Below are 27,996 nucleotides of genomic sequence, written 5' to 3' on the forward strand. Positions count from 1 at the left end.
AAGCTTAAATGTGTGACTTGAATCAACAGTGCTCATAAATGGTTGTTGAGTATTCTCACTAGAAACAAGATAGAGGACGTAGAAAGTGCTTGAAAGTGACTCCTCCTCTTCATACATTACGTTGCTACACTGCAGACAATGGACTTTTTTGCCTGTGTAATTTCACAAAATTCACAAATGTGACCGCACCTTTACTCGCTGCAACATAATATCCAATCAATAATAAAATATTCACTAGGGACATGTGAGGTAGGCTACTTAACGAGTTAGAAAAGTGAAAAGGTGCAGCAGCTTAATTTTCCGTTTGTTTTTCCTAAAACAAGGAGCCGTTACTTTCAAGCCCGATTATGATCAGCTGAGCTTTGCTGCACGCGAGCAGCGCGAGGATCACTGAAGCGACGACAGCAGAGAAATAGCTGCAGTTTCGTGACAGAATACAACTTTTCTCCTCCTTCTTCTTCTTCATATTATTATTATTATTATTATTATTGTTAATTGTTGTTGTTTAAGGTTTAAATGAATCAATAAAATAGGCCTATACTAAATAAATGTAAGCCTATATACTGAATCAAACTTAAGTAGGCTATAATAATAATAATAATAATAAGAATAGGATATAATCTTATTCTGGCCTCACAGAACCATTGGGTTCATCTAGATGCTGTCTTTAACATAAGAGATCTTCCAGGAACAACTTAAATGTTAAAAGATCTTACAATAACCCTTTTATAGAATTCGAGTTCTTCTATTTTCCCCCAAAGCACTTCGAGGTCTAATGGTAATGAAAAGGTGACTCCTCTGAACAAAGTGCTAAAATTATCCAAAAAGTTCCAGCAAGAATCTCAAAGATCGTCAATGCTCCACCAGTAACCCTACTATAGGAGAAAGAGCTTTGAGGACCCGACATAGTGGTGTTGGGGGGATGGAGGTGGTTGAAGCGACAGCATCTGCGAACTCAGACATGTGTAAGTACCACCCTTATATACTGGGCTATTAGGATATGATTGGATAGATGAGAAGGTAATAAGTGACGTGAATGATTGAGTCTTCCTGGCAGAACTTGCGCTAGGCTTCATTTCCCTTTCAAGGGAACTCGAGCTGCGTTTGAGACGCGGTGGGAACGCGTGATTGCGTCGTGAAGCACGTGTATAATCAGTCCAATGGAAAGACGAGACGTCATAGGCGGGTGACGTCATCGACCAGGAAGCTATAAAGCACCCTTGAGCACCCTTAAACCACGACAGCTTCTGTTGCCTTCAGCAAGCGCTCTCTGTATAACTGTCCGTCTATTTATTGTTGTCTGTCTCAGTATCTATCTATCTATATATATATATATATATATTAGGGCTGTCAGTTAACGCGTTATTAACCACGTTATCGCAAACCCATTTTAACGGCGTCAATTTTTTTTATCGCGAGATTAACGCCTAGCAAACTTTGTAGTTTTTTTCACATGCTTTTGCAACAACTAGTAACGTTGTTAAAACTACAACACCACAGCGGATCTAGTCTCGCGTAGCCAGACCTTCAGACTGACGGCTGAAGGTCTGGAATTCATAGCAGCTTTCTTTGGCCAAGGCCCGCCCATAAGGCCGTTTGACCGACATGTCAAACAACCAATTACAGTTCGTTTCGTTCAGCGTCACGTTTCGGGACGTGGAAATGTCCCCACAACAACAGACCGGCGTGCAACAAGTCTCCACTAAGTGCCTCAAACAAAACTCCTGGACATCTCTTAAAGAGTCTATGCCGTGAACCTTGCATACTTTCTACGTTTAGCTGATCTTGAATATTGCTCATTGTCACTCATGTAAACACAACAGTTTTTCTTCCGCAATCACACGTTTGCGCTTTGTTTCCCGGCGGACCGAAAATTAACGCGACACTCGCGCCCCCCGGAAATCCGATAAAATTCAACCAATCAGATGACGACTTCGACATTCCTGAAGTGTTTCCAGTTAAGTGTACCATATGCATCAGACGTCTCGTCCGGTGTGCGACCCGCTTTAACATTACGTTTTGAGTGGATGAATGATGAGCGTGAGACGCCGAAATGGATGCCAATAAGATTCTGAATGTAAAGTTTACTTTTAAAAAGTTGCCAAATGGTTCTATTGACAAGAACAAAGTGATCTGTGTGTTGTGTCGTTGTGAACTGAGCTGTCATCGCAGCACGTCCAGTCTGAAATACTACTCGATGGTCAAGCACACACACACACACACACACACACCGCTGATGCGTTTCTACGCCCACTCGTCGTCAATATCAGTAACGTTACCTCGTCAGTATTTCTTTCACCCTTTTATTGATGGACAGTGTTACATTGTGTGAGAGATTATTTGTTCCAAGTGAGAATGTTAGTGTGAAATTGAACACAGTAGGCTATATGTCAATCTTGTTTTCAATAAAAAACATTTGCACAAAGCAAGCCGATTCACTTTTCCATGTTGTTAAGAGCATTAAAATGAGAAAGAAAAAAATGGAACAAAAAAAAATCAAGAGACATTTAGAATAGATAAAAATGTGCGATTAATCACGAGTTAACTAGGACATTAATGTGATTAATCGCGATTAAATATTTTAATCGTTTGACAGCCCTAATATATATATATTATGGAGAAACAAGAATTCAAACGTTGTGATGTTCCCTGGCCTCGTTTTATCTCGGGTGGGGACAGGCATCAGCTTTGCGTTGCTTGTTTGGGAGTAGAGCATACCCAGTCAGTTCTCGAGGGGGCTATCTGTAGCATTGCGAGAGGTTGTCTGTGGACGCCTCGCTCCCGCCGGGCGTTCTTCGAGAAGGGCGGTTCGGTGCGCGCTCACCGAGGCGCGGGTCCCACTGCTGCCGAGGCACAGCGGCGACGCACATCTTGGTAATCGCAAATGGATCTAAAAGCGGGGTTTGAGACGGGCCTCGCCCTATCTCTGCCTTCACCTGTTAGATCCAGTGCCTTATCTCAGGGAGAAGCACGCGCTGCAGTTTCTTCTCCCCGGGATGAGGCACTCATGCTGCGATTTCCAGTTCCGAGGAATTGGTATCGATAGTGTTTTGTTAAAAAAAAAAAAAAAGCTATATTATATATATAATGAATAAGGCAGATGTTTAAGAGTTTTCAATGAATAAATAAAGTCAGCTCATAACTCTGTTGAATAAAGAGGAGCTTATAAAAGGAGGTTTTATCTAGTGCTGTTGCTAAGTTAAATATTTTCTGGCCAGCCGAACATTATGAGAGCGAGAATGTAAGGAAAACTCTATATCTCAGCCTCCTCGTCGGGGAATGCCGTTTTTTCCCTATCTCCACACTGAGGTGTTGAGATCGTGGAATAAACCGGTTTCTATTTTATGTGTTTCCCCCCAAACTTCTACTATAGTAATGTTATGGGTATTAAATATCATGGTATGACATTGCCTCGGGTTAAAGAGACGCTTACTAGCTATCTCTCTCCAGAGTCGGGAGTCATCATTACCCCGACGTTATCCACCAGCCATCATACATAATAGATAAATATCATTAGGCAGCATTGGTGGGTAAAGTATATAAGGACATGGATGAATGTGAGGATGTCAGCACTGACGCTATTCGAGAACTGCATCACGCAACAGATAAACTATACCGGGGAGGGACAGTTTCGAGAAATTGTTTCTCCTCGGCGTCCTCTGGGGGGCGACTCTCTGAGGAGGGTCACAGTTCGGTTGTTTTCTGCGGGTGGCCACGGAGTGACATATATTTAAGTTTTCTCTGATGTAAAGAAAAATAAAGATAAAATATGTCTGTTCTTCTGAACGCTTCGCTTTTAATAAAATGAAGAAATAAACTGTTCAGCGGCGTTCCAGAGGTTTCTTCCTCACCGATCTAATGTTTCTTGAGACTGCTGGGCGGGAGCAGTCTCAGCCTACTAAAGCTCCTCGGAGCATAAAGTGCTGCAAAACAGAGCGTCGCCATTCGGGCTCATCCACAATCGAGGGGGACCTGGGTGGCGTTCGCAGTCTAGCCAGTTAGAGATATGCAAGATCTGAGGACTGTTTTATCTCTAAAATAGCTTAGAAGAAGAAGCCCTGACGCCGAGGCTGCAGGTTTCTGAGGGTGGTCCCCTCTGGGGTAGGGACTGTATTGAGAAATCGTTTATCCTCGGCGCCCTCTGGGGTGCGACTCTCTGAGGAAGGTTTTCCTGCCGGTTCGCTTCATCAATTGAATTAAGGCAGCCACCATAAAAATCACACTTTAGCACCTGTTTTTACTTTGAGATTGTTCTGATCTTAAATACAGATTTCTGAATTAAATTCTTTTTTAATTTCCAGCACTGGAACACATTTTTATCACTCGCCATGATGGCAACTCTCAGACAGATTGGAGCCTAAAGCTTCAGCATCAATGTGGATTGATGTAATTGGCAGACATGGTGTGATGCAAATTTAAACAAGAGAGCCAATCAGAATAGCATTGATTTACTAAATGGACTTTCAATAGGAGGCATCGTGCGCATCAAAAACAAGTAAAGCAACAAATTAATATTATTCAACACATCCTAGATTTTTACAGAAAATATTCAGATGTAACCCCTTTGAAATCATTAAGATTTTCATAAGTAACTGTTTATTTAATTACACATTTCTTTTTTCATTAACTGTAACTGATTTTTATCATTTTTATTTTGTAATTAAATTATGTAACTAGTTACTCCCCAACACTGTTGGTTGATGTACTGCCATTCTAGCGTATTTATCTTATACTCCCGTCAAAAGTAGTCGTTCTTACATGTTACTCAGACTGATGTTTCTTTCTTTCTGTCCTTAGCAGTGTGGTTTTGTTTTTTCATTATCAGTGTTTATGTTGCTCTCACCTTGATGCGTTTTCCTGTATCACCTTATAGCCAAAGGCAACATTTTGGCTCTGTGAAGGTGAAGGTGCGGTGAAGGTTCTCCAGGAAACGGGGTCAATGTTAAAAGCCATCACCGACTGAGATGCTAAAGTGTTTAGAAGTGATAAAAAAAAGAATGTCAAATTACAGTTTCTAGTTGCTAAATCAATAAAAATTTAGAAAATTGAAATTTCCATTCCTGTTTGCTGATTGGTCAATACAGCTTTGCAGCCATACTAAAATACATGCTAGACCAGGGGTTCTCAACCTTTTGCAACTCATAGCCCACCAATGAGTGTTTAAAAACATTCCGAGGACCACCTTTCCACATATGATAGTATGAACACAGAAAAACAGAAAATTTAAATAGTACAATGATATGCTCTGCTGTTAATCTTTTATGCCACTGTCTGTAGCAGACTAGGTCAAGTCAGCTATATAGATGAAAACTGTCCTTGTATAAAAAAGACTTTGCAGGTTTACTCAGTAACCATTCTTGTAACAATAACAGGCTAACATACCTGTAAAAGGTCAGACAAACAAGAGGGGATTCTCTCTATTCGCAGCAACACGATCTCATGAAAGTATCTATACCACAAATGTTATTTCTCGTGCCATTTATACGGCAAAAATTGTTTTTGCGTCCATATGATACACAGTTTTCTCGTGCATATGATACACACTTTATGGTGTGTAATACGCACGCACGTCCCCACCCCTAATCTAACCAAGGGTTTTCAGTGCGTTGCATATGCACGCAAAAATAGTAACATGTGTTGTATGGATACGCACTTTCATGAGATCAGGCAGAAATGTTCAACAAAGTTCATTCACCCCAATATACATAGCATAAGTGTAATTTATCAAATAGAGTTAGCGATATGAACATGACTGTTTAAAACAATATTATTTTGGCTTCCCAACACAGCCCGGGTTTTGTTCAAATGTATCTGCAGCATTGATGGTTTTAGCGCCTCACTTGACAACATTTCTCCACATTCAACACACTACGCCTTCAGCTTAAAGGTGCCATGTGTATTGTCTGGCAAAAAATCAAGTCATACTCCACATTCCATACCAGATGGGGGCAGTATACCTCCATAAAGTGAATTGGTCTACTCTAGAGTAACAGACGAGAAACGGCATAGTCTCTATGCTCCGCCCCTACCTTCACAACAACTCTAGAGCCATAGCCGAAGCCTAATAGAGGACGTTTTGCCTCCAGAGGAACGTTGGGTGATGTCAAGTGATTTTGAAACATGACATCTTCAAGCTACTCCCCTTCACCTTTACCAGTGAATATGTTCATATTCGTTTTGTTCATATTACATTTTGAGTTGTATATACACATTGTTTGAATTAAATTAATTTGACAGACAGCATTCTGTCAACATCATTGGTCAACATCAGACAGCGCACGTGAACCGATCATCTCTACAGTACTATAATAAAAAAAACACGAACACTGTTGAAAGATACAGTAGGCTACAAATGACCTGTTCGCGCCACAAATTGTTCTCCGTCCTTAGCGACCGAGTCATTGAATGTGAAACAGCGGCTGCTGTCGTCAGCGAGCAGCAATATTCAGACAACGAGGGCTATGCGCTGCAGTTCGCTCGCCGTCCCCCGCGCTTTCTAGCCTGGACCTTGACGAGCGGTTCTTTTCTTATCTGATTTGATTTGTGCTTCAGAGCGCGTTTTTTCCCTGCAGCGGGTGGTGGTGGTAGGGGTCTCTTGCCAAGGGCTTCAGCCACATAGACAGTATATAAACTGGACACAGCGACCCCATAGGTTTCAACGGAGAGAAATTAAGTCAATTAGAAGCACTCACTTCCTGATCGCAAGGCGAACTGCGCAGGCTCAAACTGAGCTTGACGACGTAGATGTGACGTGAGCAACCTGTAGGTCTTCTAGTAGCTGTGCCGAGAGAAATCTGAATCATTCCCTTCCGAATCTCGCAGAGACGGAGAGCGTGAGCATTAGCTGTCCATGAACTAGCAGCGGGAGCAACTTTATCACTCTCTATGGGCTTCTCCCTTGACTTTATGCCTCCACGTCCTCCCGATTGCTTGCGAGCTTCTCTGCCTGTCCATACGGTAATTTTTCGACTTGTGCGACAGAGTCGCGCGGGTATGACGCAATCGTTAGCCTATTTTTACAAAAACTGCTTCTACGGGGCCATAACGTAAGATACAAGGTAATGGAGCCTTTTATACATTTTCGTGTTTCTTTAGAAATAAACAATGGACAAACGGTGTCTTTAAACGCCTCAGATGTAAAGTTATTCGCTGTCAAAGTGACGCCAAAATGAATGGGAGTCAATGGAATGCTATCAGCAGGTGGGGGTCCGCTAGCCAATGGCGGCGCCCGGGGATGCTTCAGTGTCTTCCGAAACACTGCCCCCCTGTTCAGCCATCCTTCCGCTCTCTTCCCTGAATTGAAATGAAGTAGTGGGCTGTACTTTCCACACGATTGACATCAGGTTCAAGTACGCCCACAAGCCGTGCGAGTTATTCGTGTATTGCAGGTTGGCTGGTGGTTATGTTGCCCACATACCGCCTCCCATGGCCGAAACTGGTATTACGACACCTGTCGGGCCGTGGCTAGTAATGCTAATGCTAATATCTGATATCTCTGATTGATTGATATCTCTGCAGCACTATAACTTGACATTTTTTTAACATCATCGCCCTTATTTCTTCTCATTCTTTTGATGCGTGTAGCTCATTTTTTTGATATTTTTACCTCAATTTTTACACATGGCACCTTTAAGGAGGTCGCACACCGGATGATAAGCGCAGCGGCACGTCTTTAAAATTCGAACACATTATTTTCTATGAGTGTAGGCACACAGGTATGAGGGGCCGTCAGGGACATTATTCAGAATTACCTCTCACAAACACATGTGAAATGCTCTTACATACACTACTGGAAGATTATTCGCTCGCACACACTACTGAAACGCTCTCATACATACAAGTGAAACGCTCTTATATACACTACTGAAAAGCTCCCATACATACAAGTGAAACGATTTTATAAACACTACTGAAAAGCTCTCACACATACAAGTGAAACGATTTTATACACACTACTGAAAAACTCTCACACATACAAGTGAAACGATTTTATACACACTACTGAAAAGCTCCCATACATACAAGTGAAACGATTTTATAAACACTACTGAAAAGCTCTCACACATACAAGTGAAACGATTTTATACACACTACTGAAAAGCTCTCACACATACAAGTGAAACGATTTTATACACACTACTGAAAAGCTCTCACACATCGCTATAGCCTATCAAAGGTGTTCTGGAATTTTTGGCAGAACAAGCAGAACGAAATGACCGAGTTTTCTGTACTTTATAAAAGCCTATAGGCTACACAAAGTGAATGCCTGCAATCTTCAGTCATTGACGAATGTACAAAACGTGCAAACAAATAAAAACATTCTGAACTTTACGAAACAATAAACAATAGTTTAAGTTCAAGCAAAAACTATATTCACCTTTTTTTAAATAATCCATTAAACCTGCTGAGAAATTAGGAGCGTGAACTAAAATGAGCAGTTTGATGCCACGATGCCTGGGAAACTCATGAATATTAAAGTTGGCTCCGCCCACTGCCTCGCACAACTTACTTTTGCTCCACTTTTTTCAGTGCAAAAGGGAGAGCGCGCAAAACTTGAAGGCGAAAACAGTGTTTGAGATTCGTCACCGCAGATTCAAGTAGCTATGTACTTATGTTTGTGCTAGAAAAATATCCAAGACATTTGTGAGAAAATATTCTACAAGTGTGCAATTCTCATTGGATGAATGCACATACTGATTTGCGGATGTGCAACATTTCTCTGTGACTTCACATTTTTTGATGCGGGTGTGTGAATGCGTTTTTGCACCATATTCACTGTTGCAAAAATGTGAGCGTACAAGTTTCTTAATTTGTGATTTGTAGAATAGGATTTGTGTAGCCTGGTCCTACCAGACTCTCGTAGGCCTACATTTAATTTGTACAGAGAGTCTGGCCTCTCTCCATTGACAAGCGTTAACTTCCTTGTAGGCGGGTACTCTGTCGAAGTTTAAAACTATTGGTATCCGAATAGTTAACTGGGAGACTGTCACGATCCACACTCAAGGAAACAAGGGTAGATCCAAGTGCAGTAAATGTGTCTTTATTTGAGGGAAATCCGTTACTCACAATCCAGTCCAGGCAGAGGTCATAACCAGGGTAGCAATCAAACAAACAGAAACAAAACAACGGGCAGAAACAGAACTCAGAAGTGGCGTGATAATTACAAGGACTCCGTGACACATACTAAAACAGACAGGGTATATATACACAGGGAATAGACAATGATAATGGGGAAATGGCTGAGTGCAATGATCAGTGATAAGGAACCAGCCGAGTGCAATGAGAAGACAAGGATCGTGGGAAATGTAGTTCAATAGTGTGATGGACACCGTGGGGAAGGAGGACATCTAGTGGTGACCCAAGGAACATAAACCAGACACTGTGACATAACCCCCCCTCTACGGAGCGGCTACCAGACGCTCCAAGACGTGACCAACAAACAAGAGTCCAGGCGGAAGGTGGAAAGGTGGAGGATCAGGGGGTGGGATGGGGGTCCAGGTCCATGGAGGAGAACAGGAGCAAGGGGGAACGGATTAAGCGGCGGCCAGGGCAAAACAGACAGTCCATCGGGCGGCCAGAGCGAAGCAGACAGTCCATCGGGCGGCCAGGGCGAAGCAGACAGTCCATCGGGCGGCCAGGGCGGTGAAGACCCCTCGGGCGACGACCAGGATGAAGACGACCCTTTGGATGGCCACGGCGGTGAAGGCTCCTCGGACGGCCACGGCGGAGACGACCAGGGTGAAGACGACCACTCGGGCGGCCACGGCGGAGACGACCAGGGTGAAGACGACCATTTGGGCGGCCACGGCGGAGACGACCAGGGTGAAGACGACCACTCGGGCGGCCATGGCGGTGAAGACCAAGGCGGGACAGGGATCGACCCTGGCTCAGGAACAGTCACAGACACCAGCGGCTCAGGAACAGTCACAGACACCAGCGGCTCAGGAACAGTCACAGACACCAGCGGCTCAGGAACTGCAACAGACGCCGCCGGCTCAGGAACTGCAACAGACGCCGCCGGCTCAGGAACTGCAACAGACGCCGCCGGCTCAGGAACTGCAACAGACGCCGCCGGCTCAGGAACTGCAACAGACGCCGCCGGCTCAGGAACTGCAACAGACGCCGCCGGCTCAGGAACTGCAACAGACGCCGCCGGCTCAGGAACTGCAACAGACGCCGCCGGCTCAGGAACTGCAACAGACGCCGCCGGCTCAGGAACTGCAACAGACGCCACCGGCTCAGGAACTGCAACAGACGCCACCGGCTCAGGAACTGCAACAGACGCCACCGGCTCAGGAACTGCAACAGACACCACCGGCTCAGGAACTGCAACAGACACCACCGGCTCCTCAGGAACAGCAACAGACGCCACCGGCTCCTCAGGAACAGCAACAGACACCACCGGCTCCTCAGGAACAGCAACAGACACCACCGGCTCCTCAGGAACAGCAACAGACACCACCGGCTCCTCAGGAACAGCAACAGACACCACCGGCTCCTCAGGAACAGCAACAGACACCACCGGCTCCTCAGGAACAGCAACAGACACCACCGGCTCCTCAGGAACAGCAACAGACACCACCGGCTCCTCAGGAACAGTAACAGACACCACCGGCTCCTCAGGAACAGCAACAGACACCACCGGCTCCTCAGGAACAGCAACAGACACCACCGGCTCCTCAGGAACAGCAACAGACACCACCGGCTCCTCAGGAACAGCAACAGACACCACCGGCTCCTCAGGAACAGCAACAGACACCACCGGCTCCTCAGGAACAGCAACAGACACCACCGGCTCCTCAGGAACAGCAACAGACACCACCGGCTCCTCAGGAACAGCAACAGACACCACCGGTTCAGGAACTGCAACAGACACCACCGACTCAGGAACTGCAACAGACACCACCGGCTCAGGAACAGCCTCTGGCTGGGCGGAACTCAAGTGCTTCCCCCAAGCGTGCAGAACCGCCAATGAGTAAAACCCAAAGACAGCTCTCCTGGCCGTGGCAGGACTGATGGTGGGCTGTTCGGGGACGGCCTCCGGGACGACAGCGGGCTGTTCCGGCACGGCAGGCGTGACGCGAAGCTCAGGCTCGGCAGGCGTGACGTGAGAAGTTTCTGGCTGGGCGGAACTCATGTGCTTCCTCTGTGCGTGCAGTACAACCACCACATAAAAAAGGAAGACAGCCCTCCTTGCCGTGGCAGGACTAATGGTGTACAGCCCCGGGGCGACCTCCGGGACGACAGCGGGCTGTTCGGGGACGGCCTCCGGGACGACAGCGGGCTGCTCGGAGGGGACGGCCTCCGGGACGACAGCGGGCTGCTCGGAGGGGACGGCCTCCGGGACGACAGCGGGCTGCTCGGAGGGGACGGCCTCCGGGACGACAGCGGGCTGCTCGGAGGGGACGGCCTCCGGGACGACAGCGGGCTGCTCGGAGGGGACGGCCTCCGGGACGACAGCGGGCTGCTCGGAGGGGACGGCCTCCGGGACGACAGCGGGCTGCTCGGAGGGGACGGCCTCCGGGACGACAGCGGGCTGCTCGGAGGGGACGGGGAGGCTGAAGGTCTTCCTCCTCCTCCGCTGTTTCTGGCGGAAATGTTCAGGCTCTGGACTGGACGGGCACCACGGCGAACAGTTCTCTGGGCTGGGCGGAATCAGCGGCGGATGGAACTCTGGGCTGGACCTTACCAACCCAGGGCCGAAGAGGGGCCAGAGTGGAGAACGGTGTCTTGATTCCTCTCGACCACCTCCACTGCGGCCTCCACGGGTCCCGCGAAATTTGACTAATCGGGTCCCCTCAAAAAACTCTCTTCTCTCCCGCTCAGTGGCTGGGGAAGAGACATTGAAAGACATACCGCTGGATCTAGTGTTGACGGAGTCCTTCTGTCACGATCCACACTCAAGGAAACAAGGGTAGATCCAAGTGCAGTAAATGTGTCTTTATTTGAGGGAAATCCGTTACTCACAATCCAGTCCAGGCAGAGGTCATAACCAGGGTAGCAATCAAACAAACAGAAACAAAACAACAGGCAGAAACAGAACTCAGAAGTGGCGTGATAATTACAAGGACTCCGTGACACATACTAAAACAGACAGGGTATATATACACAGGGAATAGACAATGATAATGGGGAAATGGCTGAGTGCAATGATCAGTGATAAGGAACCAGCCGAGTGCAATGAGAAGACAAGGATCGTGGGAAATGTAGTTCAATAGTGTGATGGACACCGTGGGGAAGGAGGACATCTAGTGGTGACCCAAGGAACATAAACCAGACACTGTGACAGAGACAGACCTGTGCAAGGAAAAGCTTCGAAGTGTGTGTAGTGAGAAAATCTGCTTTTCTTTTCAGAAAACGATAATGTTACTGCATCGAACAAACAATCAATCTGACGTGATTGGTGTTGCAATATTTAAACATAGCCTACATTTGCTTTTAGATAATGCATCTTGACTTGACTTGAGTGTTTTTGTAAAATAATAATAATAATTTTGGGATAGTCTACCACTGCCTACGCGGCCCACCAGATGACACGCGGCCCACCGGTTGAGAATCGCTAGACAGATGCCAAACATCAGTTCAGCAGCTGCTGGTTATTTCACTGTGTAGCACCAATAGAGGAAATTGACAACATTAACATAACAAATAACCATTAAAAAAAGAAAAAAGAAAAAGGAAGGAAAAAGGTTTCCTCTTAAGTGTAATTATTTTTCAATGATAGTCACCCTCAATAATTACCCAAGTCATTTGAAAATGAAAAGGACTTATTTTTTCAATAATTATTGAATTAGGCAATTATTTTAGGAAGGTGACGATATATGAAAATGTGTTGTACATCTTTAAGTTTTTTTTTTTTGCAGTGGTTTTTTCATAGATGTGTGTGAGTGAGAAATGTGTGAAGGCAGAAAGCTCATGAGACAGAATTTTGCCGCTCTCGCCGGCCGCGGTGTGAACGTACAGTGAGAGGGGCATTTAGAGAAGGAAGTGCATACTTGTTGCAATTTATTCTTGCCCTAAAAGGACAGTGTTTCATCCTCATCCTCCATTTAATATCTGGTCATTTGCTACTACTTTAGAAAGATGGTCATGGTTTTGAACTTATGAGGTCCAAAAATTTGATGTCTAATTTTGCATGATCAACAATGTTAAAGTAAAATTAAAGTAAAATTTTACTTTATTTTTTCTAAAGTAAAAAAACTGATCGAGCTTTAAACTTAATTCCTACAATGATATATTGTGTTTTTTTTTTAAATCAATCATTCATCTGTTCATGTACAACATGATTATTGCAACAAATTTAGACTATAAAGTGAACGTAAAGCATTTTACACTGTGAGATGATGGTAAAATCGTATTGCCATTGCTTTCAAATCGTACAAAAGGGAGCAAAAATATTTACAAAAGAGTGGAAATAGGCAGCTATAGGTAACGATGGTGTGTATAAAAGGCTAATATTTTAACAAATTAACTGGGCTAATAAAAGCTAGAAAAGAAAAGAAATACATATCTTACCACAAAAGATGCATAATCTGATACAGATGTTCTGGTCCATAATATCCTCTCCAAGTGTAGAGGATGCCTGAGGTGAGACCGTCAATGCAATAAATGAAAGCGAAGATGTGTTTTAACTAGCCTGAAAGCTGACACCCCATCGCGCGCGTGACGTCACTTCACTGTACTGTTCATCAATTCGACGATCGTTTCTACACAACTGCTTTGTCCAAATACCCACTCTTTGTTTTGTTTTGTTTTTTGCTATTTTTATTGAAACAAATGGATCAAATCACTGATTTCCATTTGGAAAATGGATCACAAGGAAAACATATTTTTTAAGAAAGCATGACCATAAATTTAAGTTTTGTGCAAAATAATTTTTTATGTGTTTAAAGTTTTTATTCATGCTTGTTATTTTTTTTGATTCACGCTTATTACATTTTTATTCTTGACCACGTTGTTTGCTATTCTGATAATTTTTTTTATAATTTTGTTTTTTGATTCACGCTTATTTTATTTTTTTTATCCTTGGCCGCAATACTTTAGACGGGATATTGACCCCATAAAATAGCAGCATAAACAACAGAACAAGAGGATTCATCATCATCACGCACCAGCAGCGCTTCTGTGAGAACAAACAGGATAAGATAAAACATTTAAAATATAAATATAAACCTGGCCACATTCCCTCCAATGGCCCTTGCCAATCATGGCCTCCTAATAATCCCCATCCACTGAATTGGCTCTATCACTCTCTCTCCTCTCTGCAGCATTTAGTTCCAACCCTAATCAAACACAACTGAACAAGCTAATCGATGTCTTCAGGATTACTAATGGCGCTTTTCCACTGCATGGTACGGTACGGTTCGGTACGGCACGCTTTGACGCTTTTCCACTGCATGGTACGGTACGGCTCGGTTCGGTACGGCTCACTTATGGCGCATTTCCACTGCATGGTACGGTACGGCACGGCTCGCTTCGGCTCGCTTTAAATGGTACCACCTCTGTTGAGGTTCCAAGCGTACCGTACCGATACTAAATGTGACGTGAAAACACTGCAGATCACTGATTCGTCAGACAGAATCGTCACTTCAGCGTCATTTTATTTGCTACACGAGACACTAAACCCGCTATATTTAAATAGCCAGACAACAGCCAACGCAGTAGCACCTGTTTTTAGAGTTTTTACTTGACAAAAAAAGTAAAAATAAATCAAACAAGAAATGGCTGAATCGTGGTCAGTGGACGAGGTGCAGACGTTCCTCTCGTTGTTGCCGAGGAGTGGAAGTAGCACAGCTCTTAGCCGCACACGGCTACCACCGGACATACAACTTAACGATCAGTCCCACCCACTGAAGCGGTACTAACTGCAGTGGAAAAGCAACCGAGCTAAAGCGAACCGAACCGTGCCGTACCGAGTCGACTCGTACCACGCAGTGGAAAAGCGAAGCGAGCCGAACCGTTCCGCGCCGTGTTGAACCGTACCGAGCCGAACCGAGCCGTACCATGCAGTGGAAAAGCGCCATAAGGCTATAGCCAGGTAAGTTTTTTTTCAGTGTTGGAGCCAAACTCTGCAGGACAGCGGCTCTCTAGGACCGAACTTGCCTACCCCTGGCCTAGGTCTATACGCGAAAAATATTTCACAGAGAGTTAGGGTTAGGTTAGTTAATTAGGGTTAGTTGTACACACAGAAGAAAGCTCTGTCTAGGCTCTGCACCGGTACGGTTTGTGTCGAGCCATTTATTAGTCTCGCTGTTTGATGAGAAAGAGATTAAATGTAGTTCTACCAGAAAGACTCGGGAGATAAAATGATGTAACGAAGCATACATTTATTGACAGCCCAGCAAGCTTAATTTATAAAGTTCTTTGGCGTAGATAGTCCATAGTTCGTAATCCGAGGGTAGCGGATCTGCATCTCCTGCCTGAAGACGAAGGCAGGGGCGCAGCCGACCCCCTTGGGAGGTATGGACAGGACCATCCTGGTGGTGGGAGGGTGGAGGTTGTTGCGTCGGCCTCTGCGAACTCAAACATGTGTAAGTACCGATCTTTACAGAAAGTATAAAGACGTGATTGGATAGAAATGAAGGTATAAGTGACGTAGTAATTAAGTCTTACTGGCAGAACTTAAGCTAAAGCTTTCATTTGCTATAAACTCTGTAATAATCCATACAACTGTATCAGATGACTATTATTCTGGTGCGCAGAGCTGAGTAAGAACTGATGACAGCCAGGGGGGCAGTGTTCCCGAAAGACATTGAAGCCGACCTGGGCGTCGCCATTGGCTAGCGGACCCCCACCTGCTGTTAGCATTCCATTGACTCCCATTCATTTTGGCGTCACTTTGACAGCGAATAACTTTGCATATTAGGCGTTTAAAGACACCGTTTGTCCATTGTTTATTTCTAAAGAAACACGAAAATGTATAAAAGGCTCCATTACCTTGTATCTTACGTTATGGCCCAGTAGAAGCCGTTTTTGTAAAAATAGGCTAACGATTGCGTCATACCCGCGCGACTCTGTCGCACAAGTCGAAAAATTACCGTATGGACAGGCAGAGAAGCTCGCAAGTAATCGGGAGGACGTGGAGGCATAAAGTCAAGGGAGAAGCCCATAGAGAGTGATAAAGTTGCTCCCGTTGCTAGCTCATGGACAGCTAATGCCCACGCTCTCCGTCTCTGCGAGATTCGGAAGGGAATGATTCAGATTTCTCTCGGCACAGCTACTAGAAGACCTACAGGTTGCTCACGTCACATCTACGTCGTCAAGCTCAGTTTGAGCCTGCGCAGTTCGCATTATAATCAGGAAGTGAGTGCTTCTAATTGACTTCATTTCTCTCCGTTGAAACCTATGGGGTCGCTGTGTCCAGTTTATATACTGTCTATGATGACAGCACGGCTTGATCTTTGGTTGACCAATCAGCGGAAAGGGGCGTTTTAATCCCGCCCATGTAGAGATCGAATATTCAAGCTGTTTATCCATTTTGGTTTTATTGTGTTTCCATTTGGCGGATTAGAACAAAGTGTGATGAAAACAAAAATGAAAATATGACAAAAAAAATGACACAAGATTTGTTTATGTTCATGAGAAGGGTTTAAATATGTGTTAAAGACCCACTCTGATGAAAATCATGTTTTTCTAGGTGTTAACATGTTCTTGTGGAATTTTTCTGATGTTAGAGGACATATCTTGAGAAAAATAAGCTCAAAGTTGTATTTCTGAGTATTTCTACATTCAAATGGCTGTGAATCAGTAGCAGACGCTAAAATGCCGGCAAAAATAGACTGGAGTTGTGACGTAGTAACTCCACTGGGCGGGGCCACGAGCTCATACTCAAATTGGAACACATACTGTAACAAATAAGTCACTTTTCACCGTCTATCAATCGTCAAAACTAAAGTTTGTGGAGGTCAGTCTGTGGAGAACACAAAGTTTGGTCAGTCTGTGGAGAACACAGACTGATCCCGTCAGTAATTACATCATTACATAATGAGAGAGGGTAGCCAGCCTCCTCCAGCCAAGCAACAGGCGACATTCGTGCATGTGAAATTCCGCGCTCGTCCAAGTAGACTTGCACACGCCGGGTGGCGACGAGTTTTGCCTGTCGCAGTCGTTTGTCCCCTCGTGTGTCAAGCCCATCACTCGTGAGAGAGTCAGTCAGTTTTTTAGATAGAGCGGTGACATTAGCATCATAATAATCCCGAAATTTCGAGCAATCCACTGATACTAAATATGTCCTGATTGATCACAGTGGGAGGGATGAAATATTGAGGTGAAATCGAGCTGTTTTTTACCGCGACGTCTCGGAGTGAAATAATGATCGGTGATAACTTTGATTAACTTCGGATAATAATAATTAACGTGTATATATAATACTGTAATGCTTCTCCGTGCCAACGGCTCCGCCCACAACGCAGAGGCGAATTGCTAATGAGCTACTGCCGCTCTGCTGAAGCGAAGTCCCAGAAAACGGCACAGGTTTTGAGATTTTGGCTAAAAATGGCATAATCATAATTTAAAGACCACTGGGAATATTTAAAAATAGCTCAAAATATGATCGGAGTGGGACTTTAAATTAGTTTCTTAGTTTTTCCGTTTAGAAGACAAAAACGAGAAAACAAACTATCCGAAGGACCGACGTCATTTTGTACAAAATCAGGCCAAAACGAAGTTGTTTGAAACAGCTTGCCAAAGCAAACTTTCTGGAAAAGATCGCTATGGCTGGTAAACACCTTATACCATTGGTCTGTGGCGATTACATAATTGATAGCTGTACGCGGAGCCTCCGCCACCATTTGGAAATCTTTTCCGGTTCATTTCTCCTGTTGAGTCCATCGAGGTCAGAAGCCTGTGTGTGAAAACCATAGACTGTAAAAAAATACGGACGTAGTGTCTGTGACGTCACCCGTAGGTTTCTGAAGAGCATTTTTTAAGCCTAAAGTGGGCGGAGCCGGCCGTCGCCTTCTTGGCCTCGCGTCACTGCCGGATAACAGAAAATGGGGAAAGAGGCGGGCGTGGGTGGAGCTGAGGAGCCTGGCTATCTGAAACCACGCCCACCTAGCTCGACGTGATCGAGTTAGCTCAAGGGGGTAATCCATCCGCCGGAAACTGAAGCTTCCCCGGGGGCCGCCATTGGCTATCATGCCATCACGTGCTGTTAGCATTCCATTGACTCCCATTCATTTTGGCTTCACTTTGACAGCGAATAACTTTACATCTGAGGCGTTTAAAGACTCCATTTGTCCATTATTTATATCTAAAGAAACACGACAATGTATAAAAGGCTCCATTACCTTGTATCTTACGTTATGGCCCCGTAGAAGCAGTTTTTGTAAAAATAGGCTAACGATTGCGTCATAACCACTCAACTCTCGAGAAATTACCGTATAGACAGGCGGAGAAGCTCGCAAGCAATCGCAAGCAAACTCTGCGAGATTTGGAAGGGAATGATTCAGATTTCTCTCGGCACAGCTACTAGAAGACTGACAGCTGTCAGACAGGCTCACGTCACATCCATCAGGAAGTGAGTGCTTCTAATTGACTTCACTTTTCTCCGTTGAAACCTATGGGGTCGCTGTGTCCAGTTTATATGTCTGTCTATGAGGGAGCTAATGCTATATGCTACTGACAGTATCAAGTCTGCGACTGGACTGCACAGAGCCTTGTGCTAAAGTTACAGTTGATGATGTAAAGCCAATTAAAAGTTCCTCTTTTTGCCCTTCGAAATATCCCCCAAAAAAATTGAAATCCACGCTCATTCAAGGATGTGCATTTATTGCATGGATGGAGAAAGCACCGACACCTGCAGGATTTCATCTGACGGTACATAAGCATATTATAATCCATCTGTTCCGTGAGAGCAGAACGAGCCTTTATATCTATTGACGTTTTTAAATCTGAAAACTCCAAAAAGCAACAAAATTGTCAGACACCCAAAAGTGCATGTTCACAGAGGAAAACAACTGAAATACAGCGCTGGTTGTTTTCTCGAACGATACTTGACGACAACGACGGAATCCAAAGGCGAATTTTCTGAATGAAATAATTCAGAAAAACAGCACAAACACTGCAGAAATGGCAAGTTCAACAGCTAAAATTTGCTGAGGTGAAGTGACGGCTAACAGCAGACAAACGGCTAGCATTGACATCAGCTGCAATCCACCTGTCACTCAAGTGGCCACGCCCTTAATTATGCAGAAATGTAAGGCTTAATATAATTTAAACGGATGAGTTAGCCTATAAAAAAATTCACCCCCCTCACAGTTGTCATGAAGGGCAAAATTAGCTGTAGAGACCAAAACCACTTCAAGTACCAGGCTGTAAACATGTTTTCTGCTGTAAAGTTGGGCATTTCAACATGGGGGAGATGCAGACGTGACTCACTTTTGACACCAGCCTCAACCAGCCAGTTGGTGAAGTTGGTGAATTGCAGTTTAACTCACTTCCGTGTTGGTTTTAAGAGAGACAGTGAGGTTGCCGCTTGGTGAAAACGTGTGTGATTTATAGTAGAAAATGAAGTTGTACTTCTGATGATATGAGACACTGACACTGTTTTTCATGTTTCAATGTTTAATTTTCAATGTGTAATTTTATTTCAAACACAAATTGAGGTATGCATAAATAACGACACAAAAATAAGTGTAATGGATAATGCCAAATCGATTTAATTTAGTCTTTTATTGTTTTCCTTACCAACACTAAGTGCCATTTTAATATGCCAATATTGCAAAAAAAGCTAAACAAACAATATCTTTATATAGCAGAAAGCATTTTCAAAATCTGTAGAAATGTGATAAGAAAACAGAATAAAAAGTAATAAAAGGCAATTGCGACTTTTTCTCTCACAATTCTGACTTTTTTCTTTGCAACTGTGAGTTTATATCTCACAATTTTGACTTCTTTCTCACACATGAGAGTTTATATCTTGCAATTTTGACTTCTTTCTCACAACTGAGTATCAAAAACAATGTGCACATGAGAACAAGGTATTCCAATATCTCTGCTATAGTTCTTACTCAAAAGTTATCAGTTTTCTATAGCAAAGAAGGAAGTTAAATATTTGAGATGCTATAAACACTTTCAAATATGGTAACTCGCTGCGCTCACTGATAAGATAATGATGAGTAGTGATGAAATGAGTTCAAAATTGTCCAGTTTTCATTCTAATTAAGTTGTCTGAATCAGGCTGGAATATTTGGCTTCACGTTTCACTCTCGCCCACAAAACACAATCAGTTCTTGTATCTTCTAACATTATTGTGTGATGTTTGGCTCTCCTCCTGCATCGCCCTGCGCCTCCTGCAGCAACTGCTTGTACTGGCTTTTGAAGAACCCAGCCTTGTAAAGGGAGAAATATGCTGTAGTAAACTGTACATGCTGTAAGTATTTAAACATATAGATCGTGTAGAGAGGTGAAAGTGCCAGCGATTGAAACTGGTGTTATGATGATATACTTTATAGAGAGCCGCTGTGATGAGAGCCAGTAGCAGAAGTCCTCCTATTACTCCTCCAATGATCTCTTTGGTCAGGTTCACCTCCTCATACACCTCCACTTGAGTGTTAATCTACAAAGTGGAAAAATGTGAACAAGTGAATTTTAAAATGCAGTCAGAAGTGATCTCAGTGTAACAGGAAGTCCTCCTTATTCCTACACAGATGTTCCATAGATACATTATAATTTGATAACATGATTTTTTACTAAATTGTTACAGTGCAATTATATATTTAAGTACTGAGTAATATTAATTAAGTGCACTTACTATAGAGTTATGGTAGGATTAGGGTTTGGTTGAGGGTTAGTTGCATGTAATTATGCATAATTAACTGTTAATAATATTGTACATGTAACATATGTAACAAGGACATTGTAAAATAAAGTGTTACCAAATCTTGAGCAGCAAACATCATATTAGAATAATTTCTGAAGGATCATGTGACACTGAAGACTGGAGTAATGCTGCTGAAAATTCAGCTTTGACGTCACAGCAATTAATTTTATTTTAAAATATAATAAAAAAGAAAACTTATTTAAAATTGTAATAATATTTCACAATATTACTCTGTTTACTGTATATTTTGTCAAATAAATGAAGTCTTGGTGAGCAGAAGAGACTTTCAGACCCCAGACTTTTGAACAATAGTGTGAGCACTTTTGACTCTGTGGTATTTGCACAGGAAGTAGATCTGTGAGAAAGAATGTTGAAAGTGCAGTTGTCAATATATTAGCAAGAAGCAAAAAGAGAAAAGTATGTGGTCTAAAAAAAAGAATAAATCATAAACTATAAACAGTAGACTGCCGTTATATATTCCTTCAAACAGAGCACTGTTTTGAGATCTCTTTTTACAGTCATTAGACTTGACATGAACGTCACCTGGACAGACGGTGCAGTGTGTAGAGAATCAGAGGAAAAGAAAATGTATTTGCTCTTGTCATAATCCAGAGACGCTGAACTGACCAACTCAAAAACAGCAGCCTTGAGTCCAGTCTAAGAGAGACACAGATCATGACAATAAGAAATGATCAAACAGTTATGAATTTATATGGTCTGTTCTGTGATATGAATTTGCGGTAACGCTTTAGATTACAGCCCGGAAAGTACTGCGTAATTACAATGAAATTACAGTGTAACTTTCGGTAATTACAGTGTGCCTATAAAGTACTTATGTGTAAGTATAGGGGAACAATATGTAAAGTCTTGGGAATAAAGGGGTAACAACCAGGAAAATACTGCGTAATTAAAACGAAATTACAGTGTAACTTTCGGTAATTACAGTGTACCTATAAAGTACGTACGTGTAAGTATATAGGGGAACAATGTAACGTTTTGGAATAAAGGGGTAATAACCAGGAAAAAAATATATATATTTAGGCAAATTATTTATACTGTAAGTATTTTAGAACTAGGGGGTACTTATACTATAATACAATCTTACTTTTGGGAGCAATTTAGCGAGTAGGCTACATACACTGCACCTTTTTGTAATAATAGTGTATACAAATACATAAAGGCTTTTTACAAATTACAGGGTAGCCTATATATCAGTGCATTTATAAAGTAGGCTAATTTGTTTTTATTGCAAAGGTGCACTGATTAAGTTGTTTCAAGGCAAGTAAAATATTGCAACTTTTTTTTTTTAAATGCTGGGGAAATATACTCTTGTTTCATGTAGTTACAGGGTAAGTATGACATTGCGGGCCGTAAATTAAAGTGGTGCTTCTTACCCTCTTGTTTCATGTAGTTACAGGGTAAGTATGACATTGCGGGCCGTAAATTAAAGTGGTGCTTCTTACCCTCTTGTTTCTTGTAGTTACAGGGTAAGTATGACATTGCGGGCCGTAAATTAAAGTGGTGCTTCTTACCCTCTTGTTTCATGTAGTTACAGGGTAAGTATGACATTGCGGGCCGTAAATTAAAGTGGTGCTTCTTACCCTCTTGTTTCATGTAGTTACAGGGTAAGTACAATAAAAACACATGTAAACACACAATCACTTGGAAAACTTTATTTGAAAAACAACTTATTTCAAAAAAGATTTACAACATATTACACTTATTATTCTTTATTCCTTTTTTTAAATCAACTTTTCATTCCCCTCCTTGAACTGCCACCTTAACGTGGTGGAGGGGTTTGAGTACCCGAATGACCCTAGGAGCTATGTTGTCCGGGGCTATATGCCCCTGGTAGGGTCTCCCAAGGCAAACAGGTCCTAGGCGACGGGTCAGACTAAGAGTAGTTCAAAAAAACCCTTTATGAAGAAAATTAAAGCAAGGACCGTGACGTCGCCCGGTATGGCGCAGCCGGGGCCCCACCCTGGAGCCAGGCCCGGGGTTGGGGCTCGTATGCGAGCGCCTGGTGGTCGGGCCTCCCCCCACGGGGTCCGGCCGGGCTCAGCCCGAAGGAGCGACGTGGGGCCGCCTTCCCGTGGGCTCACCACCTGCAGGAGGGGCCGTAAGGGGCCGGTGCTTAGAGGATCGGGCGGCAGTCGAAGGCGGGGGCCTCGACAACCCGATCCCTGGACACGGAAACTAGCTCTAGGGACGTGGAACGTCACCTCGCTGGCGGGGAAGGAGCCTGAGATTGTGCGTGAGGTTGAGAGGTTCCAACTAGAGATAGTTGGAATCACCTCTACGCACGGCTTAGGCTCTGGAACCACACTCCTTGAGAGAGGATGGACTCTTCACCACTCTGGAGTTGCCCATGGTGAGAGGCGGCGGGCTGGTGTGGGTTTGCTCATAGCCCCCCAACTCAGCCGCCATGTGTTGGAGTTTACCCCGGTGAACGAGAGGGTCGTTTCCCTGCGCCTACGGGTCGGGGATAGGTCTCTCACTGTCGTGTGTGCCTACGGGCCAAACGGCAGTGTAGAGTACCCGGCCTTCTTGGAGTCTCTGGGAGGGGTGCTGGAAAGTGCTCCGACTGGAGACTCCGTCGTTCTACTGGGGGACTTCAACGCCCACGTGGGCAACGACAGTGTTACCTGGAGGGGCGTGATTGGGATGAACGGCCCCCCTGATCTGAACCCGAGCGGTGTTCAGTTATTGGACTTCTGTGCTAGTTACAGTTTGTCCATAACGAACACCATGTTCAAGCATAAGGGTGTCCATCAGTACACGTGGCACCAGGACACCCTAGGCCGTAGGTCGATGATCGACTTTGTGGTCGTTTCATCTGACCTGCGGCCGTATGTCTTGGACACTCGGGTAAAGAGAGGGGCGGAGCTGTCAACTGATCACCACCTGGTGGTGAGTTGGATCCGATGGCGGAGGAGGAAGCTGGACAGACTCGGCAGACCCAAGCGTACTGTAAGGGTCTGCTGGGAACGTTTGGCCGAGTCTCCTGTCAGAGAGATCTTCAACTCCCACCTCCGGCGGAGCTTCGACCGGATCCCGAGGGAGGCTGGAGATATTGAGTCCGAGTGGACCATGTTCTCCACCTCCATTGTCGAAGCGGCCACTCGGAGCTGTGGCCGTAAGGTCTCCGGTGCCTGTCGAGGCGGCAATCCCCGAACCCGGTGGTGGACACCGGAAGTAAGGGATGCCGTCAAGCTGAAGAAGGAGTCCTATCGGGCCTGGTTGGCTTGTGGGACTCCTGAGGCAGCTGACGGGTACCGGCAGGCCAAGCGAACTGCAGCCCGGGTGGTTGTGGAGGCAAAAACTCGGGCCTGGGAGGAGTTCGGAGAGGCCATGGAAAATGACTATCGGCTGGCCTCGAAGAGATTCTGGCAAACCGTCCGGCGACTCAGGAGAGGGAAGCAGTGCCCCACCAACGCTGTTTACAGTGGAGGTGGGCAGCTGTTGACCTCAACTGGGGATGTCGTCGGACGGTGGAAGGAATACTTCGAGGATCTCCTCAATCCCGCCGTCACGTCTTCCATTGAGGAAGCAGAGGCTGAGGGCTCGGAGGTTGACTCGTCCATCTCCCAAGCTGAAGTCACCGAGGTAGTCAAGAAACTCCTCGGTGGCAAGGCGCCGGGGGTGGATGAGATCCGCCCTGAGTACCTCAAGTCTCTGGATGTTGCGGGGCTGTCTTGGCTGACACGCCTCTGCAGCATCGCGTGGCGGTCGGGGACAGTACCTCTGGGATGGCAGACTGGGGTGGTGGTCCCTCTTTTTAAGAAGGGGGACCGGAGAGTGTGTTCCAACTACAGGGGGATCACACTTCTCAGCCTCCCCGGGAAAGTCTATGCTAGGGTACTGGAGAGGAGATTACGGCCGATAGTAGAACCTCGGATTCAGGAGGAACAGTGCGGTTTTCGTCCCGGCCGTGGAACACTGGACCAGCTCTATACCCTCTACAGGGTGCTGGAGGGTTCATGGGAGTTTGCCCAACCAATCCACATGTGTTTTGTGGATTTGGAGAAGGCATTCGACTGTGTCCCTCGAGGCGGCCTGTGGAGGGTGCTCCGGGAGTATGGGGTCCGGGGTCCTTTGCTAAGGGCTGTCCGGTCCCTATACGACCGGAGCAGGAGCTTGGTTCGCATTGCCGGCAGTAAGTCAGACTTCTTCCCGGTGCATGTTGGACTTCGGCAGGGCTGCCCTTTGTCGCCGGTTCTGTTCATAATATTTATGGACAGAATTTCTAGGCGCAGCCAGGGGCCGGAGGGTGTCAGGTTCGGGGACCACACGATTTCGTCTCTGCTCTTTGCGGATGATGTTGTCGTGTTGGCCTCTACAGACCAGGACCTTCAGCATGCACTGGGACGGTTTGCAGCCGAGTGTGAAGCGGCTGGGATGAGAATCAGCACCTCCAAATCCGAGGCCATGGTCCTCAGTCGGAAAAGGGTGGCTTGCTCACTTCAGGTTGGTGGAGAGTTCCTGCCTCAAGTGGAGGAGTTCAAGTATCTTGGGGTCTTGTTCACGAGTGAGGGAAGGATGGAACGGGAGATTGACAGACGGATCGGTGCAGCTTCCGCAGTAATGCGGTCGATGTACCGGTCTGTCGTGGTGAAGAAAGAGCTGAGCCGCAAGGCGAAGCTCTCGATTTACCGGTCAATCTACGTTCCTACTCTCACCTATGGTCATGAGCTTTGGGTCATGACCGAAAGGACAAGATCCCGGATACAGGCGGCCGAAATGAGCTTTCTCCGCAGGGTGGCTGGGCGATCCCTTAGAGATAGGGTGAGGAGCTCGGTCACTCGGGAGGAGCTCAGAGTAGAGCCGCTGCTCCTCCACATCGAGAGGGGTCAGCTGAGGTGGCTTGGGCATCTGTTCCGGATGCCTCCTGGACGCCTTCCCGGGAAGGTGTTCCGGGCACGTCCCACCGGGAGGAGACCCCGGGGAAGACCTAGGACACGCTGGAGAGACTATGTCTCTCGGCTGGCCTGGGAACGCCTCGGTGTCCCCCCGGAAGAGCTAGAGGAAGTGGCTAGGGAAAGGGAAGTCTGGGCATCTCTGCTTAGACTGCTGCCCCCGCGACCCGGCCCCGGATAAGCGGAAGAAGATGGATGGATGGAACTTTTCATTTCAAATACTAAAGTCCTGACAGAAAGTATACGTTTTTGCATGGCTTCCTACTTCCTCCTCCTCCTCTTGCATGGCTTCCTCCTCTTGTTCCTCTTCTTCTTTTTCTATCATTCCACTGATTAGCCTAATCTTAAGAAGGAGTCTTTTGCTATTCTGTATTAAAAGAAAATACAGTACACCCAGAAATGTTCTCATAATTTACTCATCTTTTCGCTACCGACCAACTGTCACCAGCGAGTGCATGAGAGTCGGCTTGGCTTCGTGTTTGGTGAAGCTTCACACGTTCATTACGTTCTCGCGGGAGTTAGATGTGAAACTCGCGCGAGAACTGCCGTCTCTGTTCTTCTGTATTGTTTGTTTTTCATTATTATTATGTGTTATTGTTTGTATTTTGTTGTGAGCATTAATAAAAAATAAAAAAATAAAATTGACATTCGGTTTCTCGGCGCTTACGTCACGCTTTAAGTTGTCAAGCGTGAACTCATCCCTCTCATGCACGCGCAAGTGACAGTTGGTCGGAACGGAAGCGATAGTCTACAGTTTAAAATGTTTAAATATTTGGTATTTTTCTTACAAACACTTATCGTCTCACTTCAGAAGACATTGATTCATCCATTGGGGTTGTATGGATTACTTTAGTTATTGCTGTATGTGCTGTTTGATGTCAACTTTTAGGAACACATGAGCTTGCATTATGCATTCACAGAGATTATATATTTTTCTAAAAAAATTTGTTTGTGTTAATCTGAAGAAGGAAATTCATATACATCTCGGATGACATGAGGGTAAAAGATGAGTAAATGGTGAGGACATTTCTGTACTGTATTTTCTTTTAACACACAGAATAGCAAGAGACATGGGATTCCTTCTTAAGATTTATCAGTGGAAAGAAAGAAAAAGAAGAAGAGGAACAAGAGGAGGAGGAAACCAAGCAAGAGAAACAAAGTGTTGTAAATCCGTTTTGAAATAAGTTATTTTTCAAATAAAGTTTTCCAAGTGATATCAGATTGTGTGTTTACATGTGTTTTTATTGTACTTACCCTGTAACTACATGAAACAAGAGGGTAAGAAGCACCACTTTAATTTACGGCCCGCAATGTCATACTTACCCTGTAACTACATGAAACAAGAGGGTAAGAAGCACCACTTTAATTTACGGCCCGCAATGTCATACTTACCCTGTAACTACATGAAACAAGAGGGTAAGAAGCACCACTTTAATTTACGGCCCGCAATGTCATACTTACCCTGTAACTACATGAAACAAGAGTATATTTCCCCACCATTAAAAAAAAAAAGTTGCAATATTTTACTTGCCTTGAAACAACTTAATCAGTGCACCTTTGCAATAAAAACAAATTACCCTACTTTATAAATGCACTGATATATAGGCTACCCTGTAATTTGTAAAAAGCCTTTATGTATTTGTATACACTATTATTACAAAAAGGTGCAGTGTATGTAGCCTACTCGCTAAATTGCTCCCAAAAGTAAGATTGTATTATAGTATAAGTACCCCCTAGTTCTAAAATACTTACAGTAGGCTATAAATAATTTGCCTAAATAAATTTTTTTTTTCCTGGTTGTTACCCCTTTATTCCAAAACGTTACATTGTTCCCCTATATAATTACACGTACGGACTTTATAGGTACACTGTAATTACCGAAAGTTACACTGTAATTTCGTTTTAATTACGCAGTATTTTCCTGGTTGTTACCGCTTTATTCCCAAGACTTTACATATTGTTCCCCTATACTTACACATAAGTACTTTATAGGCACACTGTAATTACCGAAAGTTACACTGTAATTTCATTGTAACTACGCAGTACTTTCCGGGCTGTAATCTAAAGCGTTACCGAATTTGCTTTAAAAGTCAGATACCTGCTCAATCCATCCAGAGCTCACATTGCCAAATATATTATAGAGTTTCCTTTCATTCTTTGTGAGAGTGACGGCACAGCTGAACACGGCACACACCGCCACAGAGCAGTTCTGACACACACACACACAGAGAGAGAGAGAGAGAGAGAGAGAGAGAGAGA

At 44.6% G+C, this 27,996-nt stretch overlaps 2 protein-coding genes across 3 annotated transcripts in view; both read right to left on the reverse strand.

The window, feature by feature from the left end:
- LOC306989190 (integrin alpha-X-like) overlaps positions 1-13,619 on the reverse strand; it is a 38,154-nt gene extending 24,535 nt beyond the window's left edge. For both annotated transcript variants that reach the window (XM_079594628.1, XM_079594627.1), the window contains exons 1-2: positions 13,516-13,619; positions 4,844-4,967 (exon numbers count right to left, since the gene is read on the reverse strand). In XM_079594628.1, the coding sequence (XP_079450754.1) occupies positions 4,844-4,967; positions 13,516-13,555 (164 nt within the window). In that variant the 5' untranslated portion in view covers positions 13,556-13,619. The remainder of the gene's footprint in view (positions 1-4,843; positions 4,968-13,515) is intronic.
- A 5,931-nt stretch (positions 13,620-19,550) lies between these two features.
- Positions 19,551-27,996, reverse strand: part of LOC306989192 (integrin alpha-X-like) — a 37,903-nt gene continuing 29,457 nt past the window's right edge. The window contains exons 27-30 of the mRNA XM_079594631.1: positions 27,836-27,946; positions 21,365-21,478; positions 20,447-20,557; positions 19,551-20,330 (exon numbers count right to left, since the gene is read on the reverse strand). Coding sequence (XP_079450757.1) covers positions 20,247-20,330; positions 20,447-20,557; positions 21,365-21,478; positions 27,836-27,946 — 420 coding nt within the window. The 3' untranslated portion in view covers positions 19,551-20,246. The remainder of the gene's footprint in view (positions 20,331-20,446; positions 20,558-21,364; positions 21,479-27,835; positions 27,947-27,996) is intronic.

The sequence above is a fragment of the Phoxinus phoxinus genome (assembly GCF_949152265.1).
Source record: "Phoxinus phoxinus genome assembly, chromosome: 21".
In the NCBI taxonomy this organism is placed as follows: domain Eukaryota; kingdom Metazoa; phylum Chordata; class Actinopteri; order Cypriniformes; family Leuciscidae; genus Phoxinus; species Phoxinus phoxinus.